This window comes from Microtus ochrogaster, chromosome 15 (genome assembly GCF_000317375.1).
Source record: "Microtus ochrogaster isolate Prairie Vole_2 chromosome 15, MicOch1.0, whole genome shotgun sequence".
Taxonomy (NCBI): Eukaryota; Metazoa; Chordata; class Mammalia; order Rodentia; family Cricetidae; genus Microtus; species Microtus ochrogaster.
This window is the reverse complement of record NC_022017.1, coordinates 37,881,384-37,901,486: the sequence shown is the minus strand read 5'-3', so window position 1 is coordinate 37,901,486 and position 20,103 is coordinate 37,881,384. Positions and strand designations below refer to the sequence as shown.

Sequence of the window (20,103 nt, the reverse complement as noted above, 5' to 3'; positions counted from 1 at the left end):
AGGAAGGAAGAAGGAATAGGCAGAAGGAACACGGGTTCTGGAGCAGCCGCTAAGACCCTTTGGCCAGTCCTGTGCCCCTGCGCTGGTGGAGGTGTTCATGTCCACCTGTCACCACTGGGAACTTGCAAATAAATACCTCTGGGTAGGAGCAGATATCTGTAAACACAGCTGAGGAATTGAAAGTCAGGTTCTTCAAGGGTATCGACTTGTCAAAATCACACCACAGCTGCGGATTAAAAAAATAAATAAAAGAACAGCAACAAAAAACAAAAAGACACAGGAACAACAGTCAGTGCGGGTGTTGGGAGGGGGACAGTGTGCTAGCGCTGCTGGCTTTCAGCCAAAGCCAGGGTAGGAGGGCCTAGAGGGGCTTGCCTGCCAGGAGGGAGGCAGCCATGCCTTTCACCTCTTTTATTTAAACAAATAAGCACCGGCTCAGAAAAAGGCTTCTGTAAGCCAGTCACGAAACTGGGTTAAGATGGCTCTGTTTGCCCTGTCGCTTTGGGACACTGGAGTGTGTTTGTTTGTAGGGCACAGAAGAGAGCTAGAGAACGGGGGAAGAGGTCTGAAGTGAACTGATAGCCTGTCTCCAGATACAAAGCTGGGAGAATTTAAAGGATCCGAAGGGGACACGCTTTCTAGAAAGACTCTTAACATTGGAGTGATGGGCATCTCCTAGGGCTGGTGTTACCACTGAAGGCTTTTTGGCATTCCAGGGTCACATGCATTGGGTGAAAACCTCCTCTGTGCCAGACACTTAGTTCAAAAAGCCCCACAGTCATCTTGTGAGGTAACTGCTCTCTTTATCCCCAGTTTACAACCGAGACATTTGAAACTCTGAGAGGTAAAGTAACTTGTCTAGGGCCACCACGCCGGTGACAGAGAGAGCTGAGAATCAAACACAGGTCTATCTGACTCCAAAGCCTCCTAGCTTCCTGCCACACGAGTGATGTAGTGTTCTCCACTTACAGCTTTTTGGAGTCTTTTCGAAATCCTGCACCCCTCTAAATCTACTTCATCAAGAATCGCGATGCTAGGTACCAGTTCACTTCATGTAAATCTGAAACTCCATATCCATCCATTTCAAATGCCTTGCTCTATACAACATTCAGTGGATGAGCACAACGATAGACGATGGCTTTTCCTTCATTTTGTTCGAGTCTTTTACAGCAAGGTCAGCAACAGAGCTTATACAGCAAACAAGAGGCAATCTAAGCCCCCACTTCAGATGCCGAACAACAACAGGGAGAGTCTGAAGCTTGTGTCAGTGAAAGCTCAAGTCCATTATCACATGGCCCAAAGGGCACAGTGATACTTTTATCCGCAGACGATGCCTCGAGCAGACTGACTCCACATGCCAAGGTCAAGACCAGAGTTAGATCAAGCACCTCTAATCTAGCCTGGGCCATAGACAACACAGACTTGTATATATACAGAAATACCTGTTGTCTTCATGGTCTGACTCTATAGCGAAAACAAAACCACTGAAACGTGAATCATCAGATTAAAAGCATCCATGAATATTGTGGTGGTTGTGGGTTCCTCTGAGTTCTATGTGCCGCATCAAATATGAGTCCTCAGCAAGGCATAGACAAGGTACTCAACTTTTCTAAAGCGAAATGCAGTTTCCTCATCCATCAAACGTGGAGAATAATACCCGTCTGTTGCACATAGTAGGTACTCAATAAGTGACAGCTATTTTGATTTTCATTCCCCCGTCTTGCCCTCTTCCCAGAGATGCATTTTAGCACATCAGGTTGAGCACGGGTCATGGAGTCAGACAGACCTTATTAGTAAGTTATTTCATATCTCTGAGCCTCAGTTGCCTCAGCCATAAAGTGGGGATAAATGAGACTTACCTCATAGGGTTTATGTGGGGCTTAAGTAAGAAAAATGTGTGATGGTCTTCCTTCAGTGCATGGCACATAGCAGGTAGGTCCTGCTACTTAATAAATAAATCACAACTTTTATTTACCATTATAATTTATTGGCTGCTGACAGTATAGAATCTGAAGGCCAGTGAAGGACCTTTGGGACAACTAAGCTCCCCTGGTGGGTTAAAGATAACTTTCCCACAGTAAAATACACACTTCTACAGGGGCCATTATCTTGTCCTTCATCCCCGAGCTTGGGACTGAACTGGCGCACCAATATAAGGTACCATGGAAGGGCAATACAAGAAGCTGCTGGTTCCATAGGCTCTTAGTTCCTGACTCTACATTAGATACCACAGGGCTGAAGGGCTTGGAGGATGCTTACGATATTTAGGACTGCTCCCAGGAAATTAATCAGGATGGAAGCGAAGATGATGACGTTCCGGGCCAGATACGTTTCATTAATCCAACAGCAGGTTTTGCGGAGGACGAGGGGCAGACACTTATAGTCCTCTGCTGTGGTGATGAGGACCAGGGCAGAGTGCAGCATGATCAGAATGGAGAACTGGATGGTCATCGGCATCAGCCTGCAGGAAACACAGAATGTGGGTCATGTGGGCACAGGTCAGCTCATCCCCACCAAACAGCCCTAACAACCTTGTTCATGTTCTTCCTTCCCCACCCTGTGTGCAGTTAGTTCCTCTGGAAGGAATAGGAGATAGTTGGCTTTCTCCCTTTGTCTTTCATTTCTCTTTCTCTCTCCCTCTCTGTCTCTCTTCTTTTTGGGGGGAGGGGGCATGAATGCATGTGTGTGCATGAACTTTGTATGAACATTCACATGCATGTAGGGGCAAATGTGTGATATGTGTTTGTATGTGGATACATGGAAGGCAGAGGGTGGCATCAGATGGGTTCCTTGGTAACTTTCTACACATGTGTTGAAAAATCACTAGAACCAATACCTGCCTATTCTCCTATTCTAGGTAGCCATGTTGCTCTGAGAATGACCAGTCTCTGTGTCTGCTTCCTGGGGGCTAGAATTACAGTGAACTGACACTCCTACCTGGCATTTACCAGGAGAACTGAACTGAAGTCCTCAGTCACACTTGAATGACTGTTACTTTACCCACGGAGCCTCAGCCTAATTTATATGGCATCTACACCATACATAGTATTTCATCAATGGGCTGTGGGAGAAAACCCATCACATCCTTTTCCCCTTCATGGAAGGTTTTATGACTCGTTCTCTCTCCACCTCCTCTCCTACTCATAAATCAGCTCAGTATTCAGTTGGATTAATGATTATTATGGTTTTCATGGAATATATTACAAGCCATTGCCTCTCTAGGTAAGAAGTATAGTTTAGGGCAAGAGTAAGTATTCATTCCTAAGTCATCAACATTCCTTCTGAGATTACAACCCTGGCTTTAAGGTCTCTTTGTCCCACAGAAGCCTCTATCTATTGAAAACCTGTAGGGTGTCTCTATCAATGTAGGAATCTATTAGTAATATTCTGTCTTTGGAGGTGTCTCTGATCGCTTTCTATCTCTATCAATCAATTTATCACTAAATTTACTCCTCTCACTGGGACTTGATCCCTTGTCCTCTGTTTTGTGACTATTTGTGATATACACTAGTATCTCTTGTTTTCTTTAGTCTCAGCCAGCACACTGTTGCCCATTATTAAAGGGTGCCTTTGTAGATGAGGCGAGACTGTCATCTACTACAGTGATCTGTTTCAAGAGCTTCCATATGCTAGTTCTTTAGACAACTGCATCCACTAACACTCTCTCTTGCTGTCCTTCTGCCAGAATAATGATTGAGCTCTATGTGCCAGCACTGTGGAGCCCTTTTATATGATACCTAATCTCCATTCCTCAAAAGAAACCAAGAGACATTAAGACCCCTAGATGAGTGTTTAAAGCTCACAGGAAGGTAGTTTTTCATGGGTAATTCAGCTGATAAATGTTGAAGTTGGAATTTAAATTCCTCAATGCTATGTAATTCTATTCCTAATACATTTAAAGAAAGATATGCACATGTTTCCAGTAATTATTTTTGCTTCTCTGGTTTATAATGCTATATATTTGTTAAATAAATTTTCTTCTCATGCAAGATACCAGAACCAGAACCGTATCTTCCATATCATCTAGGGGATCCTAACCTAGAGGAGAATATGGCTATGCAAATGACAAAATATTATTATGTAGTGATCCATAACAAGTCATAAAGAGCTATCATTTGGAAGGCAAGAATAGGAACCCAGGGAGGCTCCAAGAAGGATAAGATACTTGGGGTTGACTTTGCAGAATTAAAAGATTTTTTTTTGTAATGTAAGAATAAGGGAGAACATAATTAAGGCAGTAGAAGAGCTAGCATTGCCAGTGTGCTTGGAGTTTGCTAACAACCTGTCTTAGTTAATGTTACTATTGCTGTGTTGAAACACCATGACCAAAAGCAAGTTGGGGAAAAAGGGTTTATTTGACTTCTATTTCCACATCATAGTTCATCACTAAAAGAAGTCAGAGCATGAATTCAAACAGGACAGAACCTGGAGGCAGGAGATGATGCAGAGGTCATGGAGCAATGCTGCCTACTGCATTGCTTCCCCTGCCTTGTTCTGCCTGCTTTCTTATAGAACCGAGGACCACTAGCCCACAGGTGGCACCATGCACAATGGGCCAGGCCCTTGCCCATCAAGCACTAATTAAGAAAAAATGTTCTACAGACTTGCTTACAGCCAGGTATTCTGAAGGTATTTTCTCCAATATGGTTCCCATCTCTCAAATGAGTCTAGCCTGTGCCAAGTTGGTGTGCAACCAGCCAGCACACAACTCAAGTTGGAAAGCTGTAAAGGTGGACAGAAGTTGCTGTGTGTTAGGGAGCTTTCCCTGCTAGGCTCAAGAATTCAAGCCAGGGAAGGTCTTAGCCAGATATTTGAAAGACAACTGAAAAATCATTTAGAAGAAGATTTGGATAGTTGAAACTGGGCTCAGCAATGGAGGAATACAGGGAACTTCAGCTTCAGAGAAAGCTGTGGGGACAATCTAGTTACTGTTATGTGGGTGTGCAGGGGGCCTTCTTGGAAATAAGGATGTCAGGAATATTTTTTATCATCTTAACTGGGTATACTTAGCAGACGAAGTGATTAGGGGAAGGTCAAATAGGTGATATTTGCTTGCAAATATGTTGGACACAATTAGGTACTGTAGGGGCAGTTATAGGGATCATTGTGTACTTCTGGGCCTGGTGTGAACAGGACATGGTTGTAGATCTAGCAGTGAGGGTATTATCTGAGGAGAATGTGCACAGCAGAGACTAGTAAGGTTGAAGAGGAATGTGTACAGAAGCTACTGGGCTTGAAGATATGAAAAAATCAAAAGGACTTGAAGAAATGTGGTCAGATACACTGGAGCCACTCCTGGCATGGGGGAGGGGAGGAAAAAAATAAAGAGTAACCCAACGTCAGCTTCTTTTGTTCCTGGGCTTGGGATCGTAGCCTCTGTTCTAATAAGCCATCTTTCCTCATAAGCCAATGAAAACAGCTACATCAACAATGAAGGGCAGAAAAAGAATGTTTATTCAACATGGCTGCACTGGAGAGAAGATTGTGTGCCTCTTGCTCCTTGCCCAAGCCTGTCTTCTGAATCTTAAAATAAGGTTGAGGTTTAAGTGAGGGTCAGAGTTAAGTGTACTGAACCTGGCCGGCATTCTCTCTCCAGTAAGGAGGTGAGGGAAGCTTCCTCTGTGGCCCAGGCTCTATGCTGCCTCTCTTCCAGCATAAGATTCCTGGGGGCAATTCTACTTTCTTAGCATCCACTATTTCAACATCCTGATCACCAAAGAGGAGTATCCAAAAGTCTCTGCAGAATTTTTTTTTTTTTTGGCTTCTACACTTTTACATAGTTAAGTAATGAGAAGGCTAGAAAATGATAGTCCCGTAGCCTTAGCTATTATTTTTACAATTTTAAAAATGGCACTTTTGGTTTTATGGATCACCTCCACAAGGTATTTCTGAGGGACTCCTAGATAGGATTGTGCAGCAGCACGTTCCTTGAGAGCTCTAGGCAAATGGGTCTCCCCCCACTAATGGGATGAAGAAACACCCCCCCCCCCCAGAGAAGGCTGTGTTACTTGCTGGCTCCCAGTGAAGCTGCATTAGGGACACAGGTGGATCACTTCGTTAGGCAGCTCTGCAAAAGTCGAAGCCAACTGCTCAGCTGGCGTGTCTCCATGATGTGAAGCAGCCACTGTGATTAAGCATGGTGTGTGTCCAAGCGTGAGGCAGATGAGAACCAGGAAGAGCAAGTTTGAAAGATGCCCTGGAGATCTGCAAAGCCTTAAGTGGCCACCACTTCAGGGTATATACAGGGACAGAAAAACATGGCGCTTGGCTTTGTAGTCTGGGTTTTCTAGCCCTGAGCTGTAGGCTGACATCTGCTACTACTTCTGTTTCTTTGAGGAATGTAGTGGAGCATGTCTTACATGTCTTACTGGTGGTTGTGTCTTACACTGGTATTTCCCAACATCAGGCAAAGATCTCATGTTGGAGTTTGAAGACAGCTCTGAGGCCAGGTGAAGAGTCAAGGGAACAAAGATGGAGGTCATGTGGTTTCTTGGCTTAGTCAATCCAAGCTGTTGCCACAGGTTTGCATAGTCATTTGTCTGGGAATCTATAAGAACCAGTTTTCTGTGGGTACATGTCACTCTCGGACTTTTATGTAATGTTTTCAGGATCAGGAGGTCATGTGGTTACAATGAAGATTACGGAGAAGGGTTTTCACAGAACACCACCTAAATGTGTCACAGTCCTAACTGACACTCTCTGTGATTTACTGGGAAAGGGAAAATGATGTAAAGGGTGGGTAGAGTAACCCAGGGATAAGACAAAAGCCTTCCTTGTTTGAACTTGTAGTTCCAACAGGACCCTATGTCTATTAGACTTGGAGAAGCTAGCTAACTCCTCTTAGCATCATTAAAAAAAAATACTACAGGCCGGGCGGTGGTGGCACACGCCTTTAATCCCAGCACTCGGGAGGCAGAGGCAGGCGGATCTCTGTGAGTTCGAGACCAGCCTGGTCTACAAGAGCTAGTTCCAGGACAGGCTCCAAAACCACAGAGAAACCCTGTCTTGAAAAAAAAAATAAAAAAATACTACAAAACTAGAATTTTTAGCCTTACATTTTAAAGAAGCCTTTGAGGGAATAGAGTAACCTGTTCATCCTAAAATAAAAGATCCTCTTTCTTTTGCTGATGAAGTTCAGGAAATTAAAGGTATTTAAAGGTATGTGAGAAGAGTTCTGAGTATCAGACAGGCTTTTACTGCTGGGTGCTGGTGCTACATGGAAAATTCCTCTGAAAGTTTTTTTTTTCATCCCCTCGGTGCTCATTTATTTCTGCACACATAAACATTATCGCATCCGATTGCAGATTTCATCTAATTATAGATCCATCCAGACATCCAGGGTTTCTGCCTTTGCTTTTTTGCCTTGATGCTGCACATGAGAAAAGGAAACCTTTCATTTCTGAAGTCAAGACTCCAAAAGAATGACAAGGGGTTTTTCAAACAGCTCTATCTGAGTCCTCTCTAGGCATAGGGTTCTAGTTACCCTCTGAAGTCTGTGTTTAAAATACAGATTGCGGTGGTAGTACAACTGACATTTGCTGGAGAGCCAGAGATCAGTTGAGAGGTGTGACCAGCCCACAGCAGCTGTGGTTCAATAGGATTCAGAAGTTCAGAACATACCCAAAGATGACATTTGTATGAAACTTCAAAATCTGCAAAGAGCCTGTGAGTGCAATCTCACATTTGATCTTGGAGAAACTCCAAGAGGTTGGTATTCCTAGCTTGCTCATCAGGCACGTAACTTGTGACTTGGGAAGGAGAAAAAAGCCAGAACTGCCCCAAATGGACAAGATCGATTTACTTGTGGCATTCCTGAGAAGTGGACACTTTTACTCCCATTGTTGAAAATATCTTTAAATATCTATTTTGTTTTTAATTATGTGAATATATATGTGTGTTAGTGTGTAGATATATGCACATGAGTGCAGGTACCCTTGGAGTTCAGAAGAATTTTAGTGTTAGAACCCTAGGAGCTAGAGTCACAGGTGGTTATGAGTTGCCTGATATAGATGCTGCAAGTCGACCTTGAGTCTTTTGCAAAAGCAGTATGAATTTTCTAGGCTTTTATTGAATGTCTTAATAGGCATTCTAAGGCTAACCCGCCTGCCCCCATCTTACAACAACATAACCCGTTCTTGTGACCCCTGGTGTCTTCTGATATGACTTTAACAATGATTGAAGGATTTTTTTTAAAGTAACAAATTGTTCCAGTCTTGTTTATCTCTCATTTGTCTCCAGAAGACCATAAAGAATAAAACATATAATTATAATAGGGCACGTATTAGATTGTCTTGAGTGGCTGTTTTTGGGGGGTGGAAAACCAGGGAACCATTAGCTGCTCAGTCAATGAATGGCTCAGAACAATAGGAATCAACAGTGCAGTTCTGGATAGAAGTTAGCCTGAGATACCCTGAAAAGTTCAAGTTCATGTTCAAAGGTGTTGCTACATTCAGAGCGGGTCTCCTTAGTTCAGTCCACCATGTCACACGTCAGTCACCTCAGGAAACCCTCTCACAGGCACACCTAAAATGTGCTTTCCCCATTTTCTAGATGTCTCTCAAATCCACTGAGCAGACAAAAGAGATCAGCATCACAAGGCTTGTCTTGTATAAGACTTTGTTAGGAACCCTAGTTCCGGAACTAGATCTGCTGCTGTGTTTGAATTAAGGCTGTAACGCTTCAAATGGGAAACCTATCTCAGCACTCTGAGACTCAAGTCTCTTCTCTTTATAAAGACAACATTGAGAGTAGCTACATAGGGAGTTTGTTACAGAGATTTTCCTGAGTTATTTATTTATTTATTTGTTTGTAAAGTGTTTGTAAGTGACTGGCCAATGTCTAAGTGTTTGTAGAGTTGACTTTCAAATTTGCTGACCTAGAAGTGATGACACAACTATGAATGACTCATCTGGACAGACAGACAAATGACTGAGCCTCTTATAATTCATTGCTTTCTGCACTCATGGTACAACAGATGCAGACTATTCCTGTTTGTGATACTACTTAATTAATATTAGGAAAGATTTTTGCCTAGGCAGAGTGGAGAGAATATTATGCATAGTAAGACAGTCGGAATAGACCCAGGATTGTTGAGCACGTAGGTTTTGGTCCTGGACCATTAAACACTGAACATTCGAAAAGGTCATTGACTGGTTCCAGGTGAGGGCCCATCATCTCTCAGAGGCAATTCAGCTGCCGTCTTAACCCTTTCCTACTTACCTGGAAGAAGGAAGCAAACTTTGAATCGCAGTGATGAACAGAAGAACGATAAATGCACAGACCAAGTTTGACTTGAAAACTTCATCTCTCATTTGAGAATACTGCAATTTAGAAAGAAAGTAGAATCAATTACTTTGTAGCAGAGTTGGGGTTTTGGAGGAGATAAGTTATATCAGTTTGAGGTTAAGGGGAAACAACAAGAAACAACAATGCAATATCTTCTTGAAAATGTTCAGTAGGAAGCTGTCTCTTCTAAAATCTTCATCTCCAGGCCTCCCACAAATTTTCCTCTGAAATCCCAGGAATCAATATATTCCTTCTCTAGCCAAAGGACCCGTGAGGGCTCATGAGTTCATCCAGCTCCTGTCCCAAAAGTTTTTATCATTTAACAAAACAGAACAGCCCTCGCCATGTACCCTGCAGCTCAATCTCCTGTGGACTTTCCTCCTAAACAAAACGAAAGTATTTAAGAATGGTGTTCTATTCATTGTGAGGCCAGGGGACATAGACAAATGCGTTGTGAGGGAATCTTTCTACCTTCTTCTAAATAAGAACCGTTGAGGATAACGTCACAGAACCTAGAGTTTAAAGCAGCTCACAGGACTTCCACTCATGTAGCCTCTTGCCTCACTGAAGACAAAGCAAGGCCGATGGGCTAATATGCTCATGCCATCTGTTGTTCATTCTAGGCAGGCCTGGAAAGTGGTGGTAGCATTATTAGATTACCCAGAGTACTCAGTAATTTCATCGTTGCCTTTAAAAGCTGGTCAAATGTTGGAGATTTGTATTTGCCTCACTCTTTCCTCATTTTCTGAACTTTTGTAGAGTCATTAAACTGAAAAATAATAATTTAGAAAGAGGGACAGAGGGCTTAAAACTGTGAAAGGCATTAGAATCATGTGAAGTCAAGTCCCTCACTTTGTCTTAGCGACAGAAGAGTCTAACGCATGGCTGTGGATCACAGAGAATGCGGGTTCTTATCTTGGGGTGAGGGAGGAGGCACACAGCTAAACCTGCCACTACAATTTTGTCATCCTTGGGGTCACTTCCCCCAGGTGGCTGGTCAGTGTCTCTCTCATAACCTTTAGGCTCTTCATCCACAATAGATAACAAAGGTTTAAGTCAGGTCAATGAGATGACAGCGTCAGTCCATTTTATCGGACTAATAGTTTGAAATAGCAATTACAGGATTTTGACACTGTTGTTGACTTCTGTTTGTGGTCTAGGTTGTAGACAGTAAACTTATGGCTCAGAGTCATGGCTCAGGCTTTGGGAATGACCAGTAGCTGGTGAGCAACCCGGGGGAGGGGCCATGCTGCTCAGAGAATGCACACCCATTGCTTTTGCAGAGAAATGCCTTTCTCATTCTCAAGCACCGGGGCTTCTGTTCAGCTGCTGACAATCTGCTTGGTTTCTGGAGGGGATCCAGAAACCCTGAAAAATGTCTATAAGCCACACTCTCTCCTGATAAAGCTTCTGAAAAATTCACGTTGTTAATAATTTTCAATAGTGCAGCCCAGGGCCAGACACAATCATAGTGACATGACACACTCAGGCCAAAATGAATTAGTTATAAAACATAATTCAAAGAAAGATAAATGTCTGACTTCCCTATGATATCTCATTACACACAATCTAATTTTTTACTGGTTGACTGGTAACCAATTTGACTATATAGATTCGATATTGGGATTTCACAAATATCACCCACAATCCTTAGTGTATTTAATCATTTAATTTCAACATTGTTACTATCATCATCATCATTGTCATCAGCATGCCAGTTTCTTGAAGTTATGGCAGACCTTCCTAGTTCTTGATTCCTTTCACATATACTCAAATGTCTGCCTGCTGATTACCATCAGGTAACCACCTTTGTCAGGGAAGCAGATTTTCTGTCTTAAACCTGGTTAGGGACTTCTAGATTATAAAAACCCTCTGCTTAAATGATCCAGTGCCTACGTCTGGACTTTCACTCTTCTCTAGGGTTCCCATTCACGGGCCTTTTCTAACTTGGAGAATATCAGGGATATCAGTAGGCATCAAACTGTCCCTATGACTTCTTTCCTGAAAGTTTCTTACTGATGACATTTAAACAATTGCACATTCATCACTGGCCCCAACTAAAGTTGAAGGAAGTTTTGTGCTTGTCATTTTGCTCAAATACCAAGCTGGCGGAATGAAGTAGGAAGACTGACTTTGTCTCCAGCCCCATCAGTATTATTCTATGAGCAAAGCTGGTTTCTTTGAAGATCACTTCTCTTTTCTGCCAAATGGGGACATAGAAGGTTTGCAATGCTAAAGCATCCTGTTACTTTCATGTTTGAATTTCAGTTCCTTGCACAGCCGTGAAAAGAAAAAAAAAATATCTGTGCCATTGATGTCAATCAAACATAGAATACTGGGTTTTAGAATAAAATGCTTTGTGACTTTGAAATACAAGGAGAGAAGGCTTATGAAAAGCAAATTCCTAATTGGCTCAGGATGTTAGAGTATCAAGATTGGGCGCTGATTCACTGAGCTTCTTTTTGACTTGCGAAGGTCTGAACACTTGGGTGCCTGGCTATATTAGGTTTGTGATCTGCACCTGCTTTCCCAAATTAGACATTCTTCGTCTCATCCGAGTTCTGTCTTCAAGTGACCACACTTATCTTTCTATACTCCAGCTGTGAGTATGAAGTAAACCAGGGTGTGACTACCTGGTTTTGAACCTTAGCTTTCACACTTATTGGCAACCGAACTTGGGGCATATCTACTAGACTTTGTGTATCTCACTTAGCAAACGGGTGTGACAGGAGTCGCTCCGAAGGGTTGCTGGAAAATCAGGCTGAGTTCATGTGCACAAAGTGCTCAAAGCCGTGTCATGTGAAGTATCACATGTCTGATACTACAAATCAGAAAGTAGTGCCACATTTTGTTCATGTCTGGAGATGTGGGCCTGGAATCTACTGAAATGTTAACCCTAGAGTTAGTCAGAGCCATGAGGGTCAATGGGTTCTAGATTCATCCTAAGGAAGCTAAGAAATCCAAGTATTTTTTGTGGTCACATGGAAGAAAAATCTATTCCAGAGTCTTCCTCCTCAGAGGGATGGTCAGGGAAAGTAGTTGCAGATGTGATAGACAGTGCCTCTTGCCTTCTCTATCTCGGTTCTTGAGACAGTCCTAAAAACATTTCTCAGTGAGGAGAAAGGAAAACATCCTACTCATCAGGATTCTCCATCTCTAATACAAATAAAAGTGTTAATTATGCTTTTACATCCCTCACATGTTGTGGATGGTTCTTTCAGGGGAAGGAATGGGGCAGATAGCTCCCCACAGTTAAACTGTGCACTTTGTGCCTCATTGTGATCAATATAATAATCTTATCAATGAAGTGGGCTATGTTTAATTTTGTTCAACTTTTATCAACACCAATATTTCTCAATAATATCACTCAGAAATTAGTGTTAGCTCAGTCCTAGGTATTTCTTGTTATAGAATAAGTAAACTATTTTTTTTTTTGAAATTCACTCCATCTTTGGAAAAACTAGCTTTAAAAAAGGGGATTTTCTCACACAGCATTCATTAATCTAAATGAATATGCTTGCTAAATTGAGTCTCAGTTGAGATAAACTGTTAATTCTGTGGAAGAGAATTAAGTAATTTGACCCCTGTTAATGTTAAGTTTGTGTATCATATTCCATGGTGATAGCCTAGAGCGTCCTTAGGTTATATTATTTGGACAAATGGAATATCCATGACAAAACACGCATCTACTCTGTTGTTGGGGACTGTGAACCCCCAGATCCTGAATTTCTTGTAAACAACTTGTTTTCCTCTGGTCTGAGACAGCTTGCAGCTGCTCTGAGCACTGAGCACGAGACCCCCGGGAGTTCCTGATGGCAGGGAAGTGATTTCTGGTGGTTTGGCTGGGGCGTGGCTATCCCTATATAAGCTGCTCCTGGACACAATAAAAGGGGGCATTCCTGTTTCAAGGATGAACCATGTCTCCGTCTGTGTGTCTTTTTGTGTTTAAATCTCCAGCCCCTTGCCCAGCTCATGAACTGTATGGTAGCGCATAGAGCACAGATGGGCATGGTGTGCTACACTCTGTCATAAAATTTAAGTTTTTAAATAATATCTTCTCTTTTTCTCACTTCTAGTCCAATAAAATCAGTAGCAACAATTCTACAAGTGACCATTTGCTCTATCTCGTACCACCTCACTTCTTCCAGGAACCCAATGTGAGAGCGAAGGTGTATCTTTTCATGTTTAAATGACTCACAAAGAAACATGGTCACCTGTGTCCGAGGCGAGCTGTGTCATACGTGTAGAACAGGAAGGCACACTGCTTCCCATCTATAAGACGGTAAGTGGTAGTATCCTTGGTCAGATATTGGACTGACTATTGCACAAGCGATAGTGAGACTTAAAGAATGGTATCTCTTCCAGGTTCTTTGTTTAGAAGGCCCTGGTTGCAGACAATAATACTTTATCATGAAGGAACGGAATTGGGTCAATGACCTTTGGGATGAAGTCTTTCCAATTCTGCCATTCCTCATCCTATCACTGGAGGCAGAGATGGTATTTCTCACTCCGAACGCCGCTGATTTTGTGAGACAAGAGATGGCTAATGGATCTAATAAAAATACACAAGTGAAATGGCCCTTGAAATCATTTGACCGCCTCGAGGCTGGTATAAATGGCAGTATTTTACAAGGTGTTATGAGGATGGGGAGTCCTACAAAGCTGATTTCTAAATAAGGGTAGTTTTATTTCTTTGAGTTCCTTTGAAACTTGTCCTTCATACTTGGAAAAGGAGCCCTAAATACTCCTTCTCTTTTAAGACTTACAAGAACAGCAAAAAGAACTAAGAGAAGCCAGATGTTACAAGAGAATCATTCCTTCAAAATAACCTTGGAAATGACATCATGAGGATGATGAGGAAGTGCCTGATTTAGTGAAAAAAAAAAAAAAAACAACAACATCTGAGAGCCTTTGCTTGATGCTCCATGTTCCAACCTATGCCATCCAAACAACGAATGGAGGGATGCAAAAATTTCTGATTATTTACAAGAAAAGATGTGCATGGTTGCTTGTGTGCACATGTGTGCTGATGTGTGTTTGAGAGGCAGGCATCAGAACCCACCAGAAAGTTCATTCTTTTTCCAAGCGTTCTTGGTCAGATTCCAACCTTTTTAATCTACTTCAGTCATAGCAGCCTAAGCGTCTATAGTAAGGGGAAATGTTCTGATGTGTCTGATACATCTTTACTGAAACTGGTTAATTCTCCTCATAATTTTGATTATCTTTATACAGTGTACAGACAACTGAGAGAAATTCTGAACACAGAAAATATCAATTTTACTCCAGCCAAAGCATTATCTAAAGATGTTCCTGGGTGGCAAATAGTAACATTTATGTGGTAGGAAATAGTAACATTAAATGGATGTTTTGAAAGCATTCAGCAAAGAATTTGGTTCGTGTCATGAAAATTAGAATGGTTTTCGCTGAATAAAAATGAACAAGAGCTAATAGCTGTTTTGTGTATTAAATGTGAAGCTCTCCTCAACTTAACTTCATATGCCTTCAATGTTTTTAAGAGCTATATTTTATTTTCCTGCTCTTTCAAAACCATCTCATTAGACAACTAAATTCTTGACTGTTAACCTCTTTGCTTTCTTCTGTGTGCATAGCTCAGCCTTATTCCCATTTCCACTGTGCTAGGAGGAAAGCTATTTCATGCGTGTATTTATTTGTTTATTTGATTGACATGTATCCATATAAAACTAATTAGGGGGATAGAGTTGCCCTAGTGGTACCCAATCTTTCTCAGTGTTTTCCATGCTACCAACAACATGTGGCAAATCATTTGTCCATGTATATGCATATGTGTAGTGGATGGACAGAGGGTAAAATAATTGCTTATGAGTTTACACTCTCCTTTTTGTCCCACTCCTTCAAGGTCTTTGTGACATGAATTGCTATATTATCACTTCTGTGTATCATATCTTTTACGGACTGTATCACAAAAATACTTTAAGCTACATGAAAAGCAGGCACTCTGAAAATGTGGGATTTTGCCATTATAGAGCTGGATAGTCTGGGCTTAGGAGACCTATTGAAATAGATTTGAATTTCATATCTGCTGCCTTTGAAAAGGTACTCAAATTCTCTGAGGCTTCTATACCTGTCAAATGGTAAAACTAACACCTACACTAGAGGTGTTGTAACAATGCATGAGGTGACAAGTATAAAATACTTATGATAGAGCCTGTTGTGATGGTAAGGGATGGGATGAGAATGTTTCCTTGTAATGCTGCACCCAGAATGCCTGTACATAAGCATTCACTGCATTTCTCCTGCACAACAACCTCACCACTCATGGGTACTTTGACATGCATTGTTAGGATGCGAGTGTCAGTGGCTGGCCCAAGAGCACAGAAAAAGAGTGTAAACTCCATGAGAACAGAAACTGTGACTTTTCATCTTCCTCCAGTGCCAGGAAGATGACGGCTAGTGGAACCCAGGTGAGCAGAGCATGAAGTGAACAGATCAAATGCTCTGAGCTATGCCAGATGGACTGGCCCGAAATAACATCAAAGGTGGTTAGAAAGACAGTTCTTGCAGGAACGTGAAGAAACTCATGTGGGAAAGATCTGAAAACACTTGGGTGGCTTGTTGTCATAGGAAGAGACACAGCCTTAGGAGCTGCTCAAGTGCTGGATGCTCTTAGATAAACAGCCCATGTTTCTCATTCTTCAGTCACATCCCTGAAGCCAAGGCATCCAGTGTGCCTGCTCCAATGATCCAGAGGCAGTGGTGGGAATACCTCTCTTGATGAGTGACAAATCTGTGCTTGATTAAGTGGATAAAGATAGGAATCCAGGTACTCCAGGACACAGGACATATTAAGAGTGAACCTTCTACTGATTTTCATTAGTTGCTTTAAATAGCTCTGGAACTGTAAAATTTATTCTGAGGGTTTACCATCACCCAGATTTGGATTGGTATAAAAATACTTAATTTATTCAGATATACAGTGTATGACGTCATCTACTCCCCCAGCTCTGTATGCCAGGCTAGCTGTTCCTAGAGCTGGAGCAGAAGCTCTGAGGATTCTCCTGTCTCTGCCTTACATGTCCCTGAAGGAGTAATGGGGTTACAGATGCTTCCACTAAGTTTCCAGCTTTTATATTACATTCTGGGGGACCAAACTCAGGTTCCCAAGCTGGCACAGCAACTGTCTTTACCCACTGAGTCATCTTGCTGGCTCTTAGTTTATTATACTAACTCCTATGGGCAGCTGATGATAAACATGTCAGTGAGGTCAAACCCTTTGTCTTGTTTCCTGGCTTGTACTGACAGGTGCTGGGCTCAAGTCACATTTACTGGGTGACCAGGTATATGCCTTTTCTTCTTAAACAAAGACTAAATATTTTTTTAACATAATGAGGATATTTTTGCATGAGTACGAAAACATCTGTTGGAGTGACAGAAGGCTATTAACCTGACTGTCTCTGCTACTATAAAATAATAAGCAACTCTTTGTGCCTGATTTTATTTCTAAAGGGAATTTGAATCAAGGTATTTTTTTTCTTCTTGGACCACTGACAGCCTCTCAGAAACTGTCAAGTTCATACTGGCTCAAGTGTTGTCTTAGGGACCTTTCGACATGAGGCACTCCTAATTATGCCCACTCAGCCAAAGGACAAAGGAATAAAGCTGAATTTTCAGGAAGACTGAATCCACCATGAATATGTCTTGAAATAGGTATCCTCTTGCACAATCAGAATTGTAAGGGCAGTTGACCAGCATGCACTTGTTTTTCAGACGAGATCATTGAGCAACTCTGCAGTCTGTAAACTATGTGCCAGGATGAGGAGAATTGGCACAGATACAGAAAGAGGCTTTCTCAGAGGGAGATGTTTCGGGATCAAACAGATGATGTCAGAATTGGAAGAAAGAAGGAAATCTCATTTTCATTAATATGCTTTGATTTTAATACCTAACCTACTAAAATGCCAACATCAAAAGTCAAAATGCCTAACCAATCACAGAATATGTATTTATCTTTTTCCTAATTTTTATTCTACATAACGAACTTGGCCCATTTTAGGGCAGTGCATAGCTTATGGAACACTATACTCAGGAAGTTCTTTCCAAATAAGTGCCCATGCCATTAAACTCTCCAAACCTCTAAGGGTTTTATTCAGGTTTCTCTGGCTGGGAACATCCATCTGTAGCTGTCATTTTCATCCTAAATTTCCTTCAGAGAGTCTTGTTTCAGAAGTGAGTGAGGGCCAGAAGTTGAGAGATACTATCTTCCTTCAAGAACTATAAAAACAGAAAGAAGCAAGATGGGTGATTCCACCAAGGACAAGTTCTTTGCTGGATGATGAAGCCTCACAACTTCCAAGACATAGGTGGATGTCGTAATAAAAGACAGGGAGTTAAAATAAAGAAACGCTACCCAAAGAACAAATATGAAGATCAGAAGGCATGGAGAAAGACCTTCAACCCCAATCACAACTAACAACAACAAAAATCAATAAAATGATGCTATTCACTTTTTATCAAATTGATATTTTTAAGGAAGTATAGGTACCCATCCTTAAAGAAATTTCATAGTGTTTATGAAATACTCTGAAAGCACATCTTCTATTTGTGTCTTTAAGATCTCACCTTAAGTAAAGAGCAAGCATGAATGTGTTTAACTGTGAAAATGGCCATGGAGACAGAGTTGGAAACTCACTGTAGTGAAAGACTGAAAATGTAAGAAAATGGTCTAAACATGTGATGAGACAGCATACAGTTACTGTAAAATTATTGTCTAATTAAATAGCAATATGAAAAAGACTCAAGCACAGAATCATTAAAACTGCTCCTGGCCCTTTATGTACAGAATAGTCTGGTTTATAACAATGCACACATAAGCCCATCCCTTTAAGCCCTCGGTGGATGATGCTGACAGATCAAGAAAGATTTCATTTTCTTTATTTCCTCACATACTTAGTGTGAAATAGTGCTACTAAAAATACATCATCAACATTATTCTCTCTCTCTCTCTCTCTCTCTCTCTCTCTCTCTCTCTCTCTCTCTCTTTCTCAAAGCACATGTTTGAGCATTGAGTGTAAACACTCATCTGTCATGGTACATGTGTCAGCAGACAAACTTTGGTGGTAGCCCCCACCCTCTGCCTTATTTTAGGTAGGATTGTGTTGTACACTGTGCCAAGAACTCCCAGCTATCTCTGCCTTTCATATCACTAAAGCAATGAGCTGTGCGCTTAGCTTCGCATGGGTTCTGTGGATCCTTTTACAGCAAGTGCCCTGCCCACTGAGCCTTCTCTATGGTACAAACGTATTGTTTTATGTGAGGAAAACCCAATATTATCAAACATATTTAATAAACATGTTTAACTTCTATATCACTCTTTTGATGTCCTAATCCTTGAGGGTCCCCAAGATCTGTAAGTTCCATTGAAATATAGTTAACCTTACTAAAGAAAGGCCAATTTTCTCTATGAAATATTGGACTTTTGGTAATTGAGCCCTCCCTCTTTCATCAGAGCTCTGTTCAAGATGTCCTCATGAATTTGCTGATAAAGAAAATGTTGAGCATGGATTGTGATTTGGCCAAGACCACAGGAAATACATCATGGATGAATTTTCTTTTTGTGGGTGTTTATATGTTTCTATGATGTGTGTGCATTTATGTGTGCACATAGGTCAGCGGGCAATATTGGGTGTAGGTCCTCACTTTTCTCTTTGAGACAGGGTGCCTTTTCTGTTTGCCACTACATAACCAGCCTTTTGGCTTGGAAGTTTCTGTGTATGCCCCTTTCTACCCTTCTCATCTTTTTTTTTTTAAATTTATTTATTTATTAAAGATTTCTGCCTCCTCCCCGCCAACACCTCCCATTTCCCTCCCCCTCCCCCAATCAAGTCTCCCTCCCTCGTCAGCCCGAAGAGCAATCAGGACTTCCCTACCCTGTGGGAAGTCCAAGGACTACCCACCTTCTTCCAGGTCTAGGAAGGTGAGCATCCAAACTGCCTAGGCTCCCACAAAGCCAGTACTAATGCACACTGGAATCACAGATTCTTGTTGTCATATTTGGCTTTCTGTAGATTCTGGGAATATGAATTCAAATCCTCACATTTGCCTACCAAACCATCTCTCTCATCCTTTCTGCATTTTCTTATTCATTCAGCAAGTACTTGTGCACCACTAGGAGATGTGTAATAGCCTCATTGCACATGAGGCTGTTAATAAACGTATCAGTTATTATAAACTATGGCAAAGCAGTCACATTTCTATATATTCCAATGGAGCTTTGAGCTCTGTGATTCACTCATAATGGAGAGATGACCGAATCTTCATTCCTTTTATTCATGCTGCCTAAACAGAATCAAGCCTATTATTTCAAATAAAATTGCAAGGCTGCACTCAATGTTTTCATTTCTGTTTTTCCTTTTAGTGAATGTACTTTTATGATCCAAATTTGCTTTTTTAAGAACTAGGGTAGTGGGGAAACTGGGGGTTGGGAATTTTAAATAATCTATGTATTTAAAATGCTAAAAGATACAGTTTTACTTAAAATGTGAATTCCTGATAGTGAGAATATGTAGACATCTTTGAAATCAGGGTGCTTATTGCTGCCATAGGGATCTCAAAACCCCGAACTCTTTCCAGGGAGGTGTTTGATTGTTTCTTTTAGCCACCAGGTGGCACTATCAACCAATACCACTTTAAATTTTCAGCCTGAGGCTTTTCTTTAGATCACACCCAGACTATGAGTTTGGGAGCAAACCTGTGGAAATTTTATTTTGAAATGTAGATCTTGGGGCATTTTTAAAATTCTTGACCTAGTCTCCAATAGGACTAGGCATATGGGTTCCTCAG

General features: G+C 41.5%; 1 protein-coding gene across 3 annotated transcripts in view; it reads right to left on the bottom strand.

Annotated features, from left to right (window-relative positions):
* The window catches only part of Adcy8 (adenylate cyclase 8), a 208,214-nt gene that overhangs the window by 47,438 nt on the left and 140,673 nt on the right, over nt 1-20,103 (bottom strand). For 2 of the 3 annotated variants that reach the window (XM_005354547.2, XM_026782726.1), the window contains 3 exons: nt 9,220-9,320; nt 2,260-2,461; nt 137-226 (listed from right to left, as the gene is read on the bottom strand). In XM_005354547.2, the coding sequence (XP_005354604.1) occupies nt 137-226; nt 2,260-2,461; nt 9,220-9,320 (393 nt within the window). The remainder of the gene's footprint in view (nt 1-136; nt 227-2,259; nt 2,462-9,219; nt 9,321-20,103) is intronic. The other variant, XM_005354548.3, reaches the window with a different exon arrangement.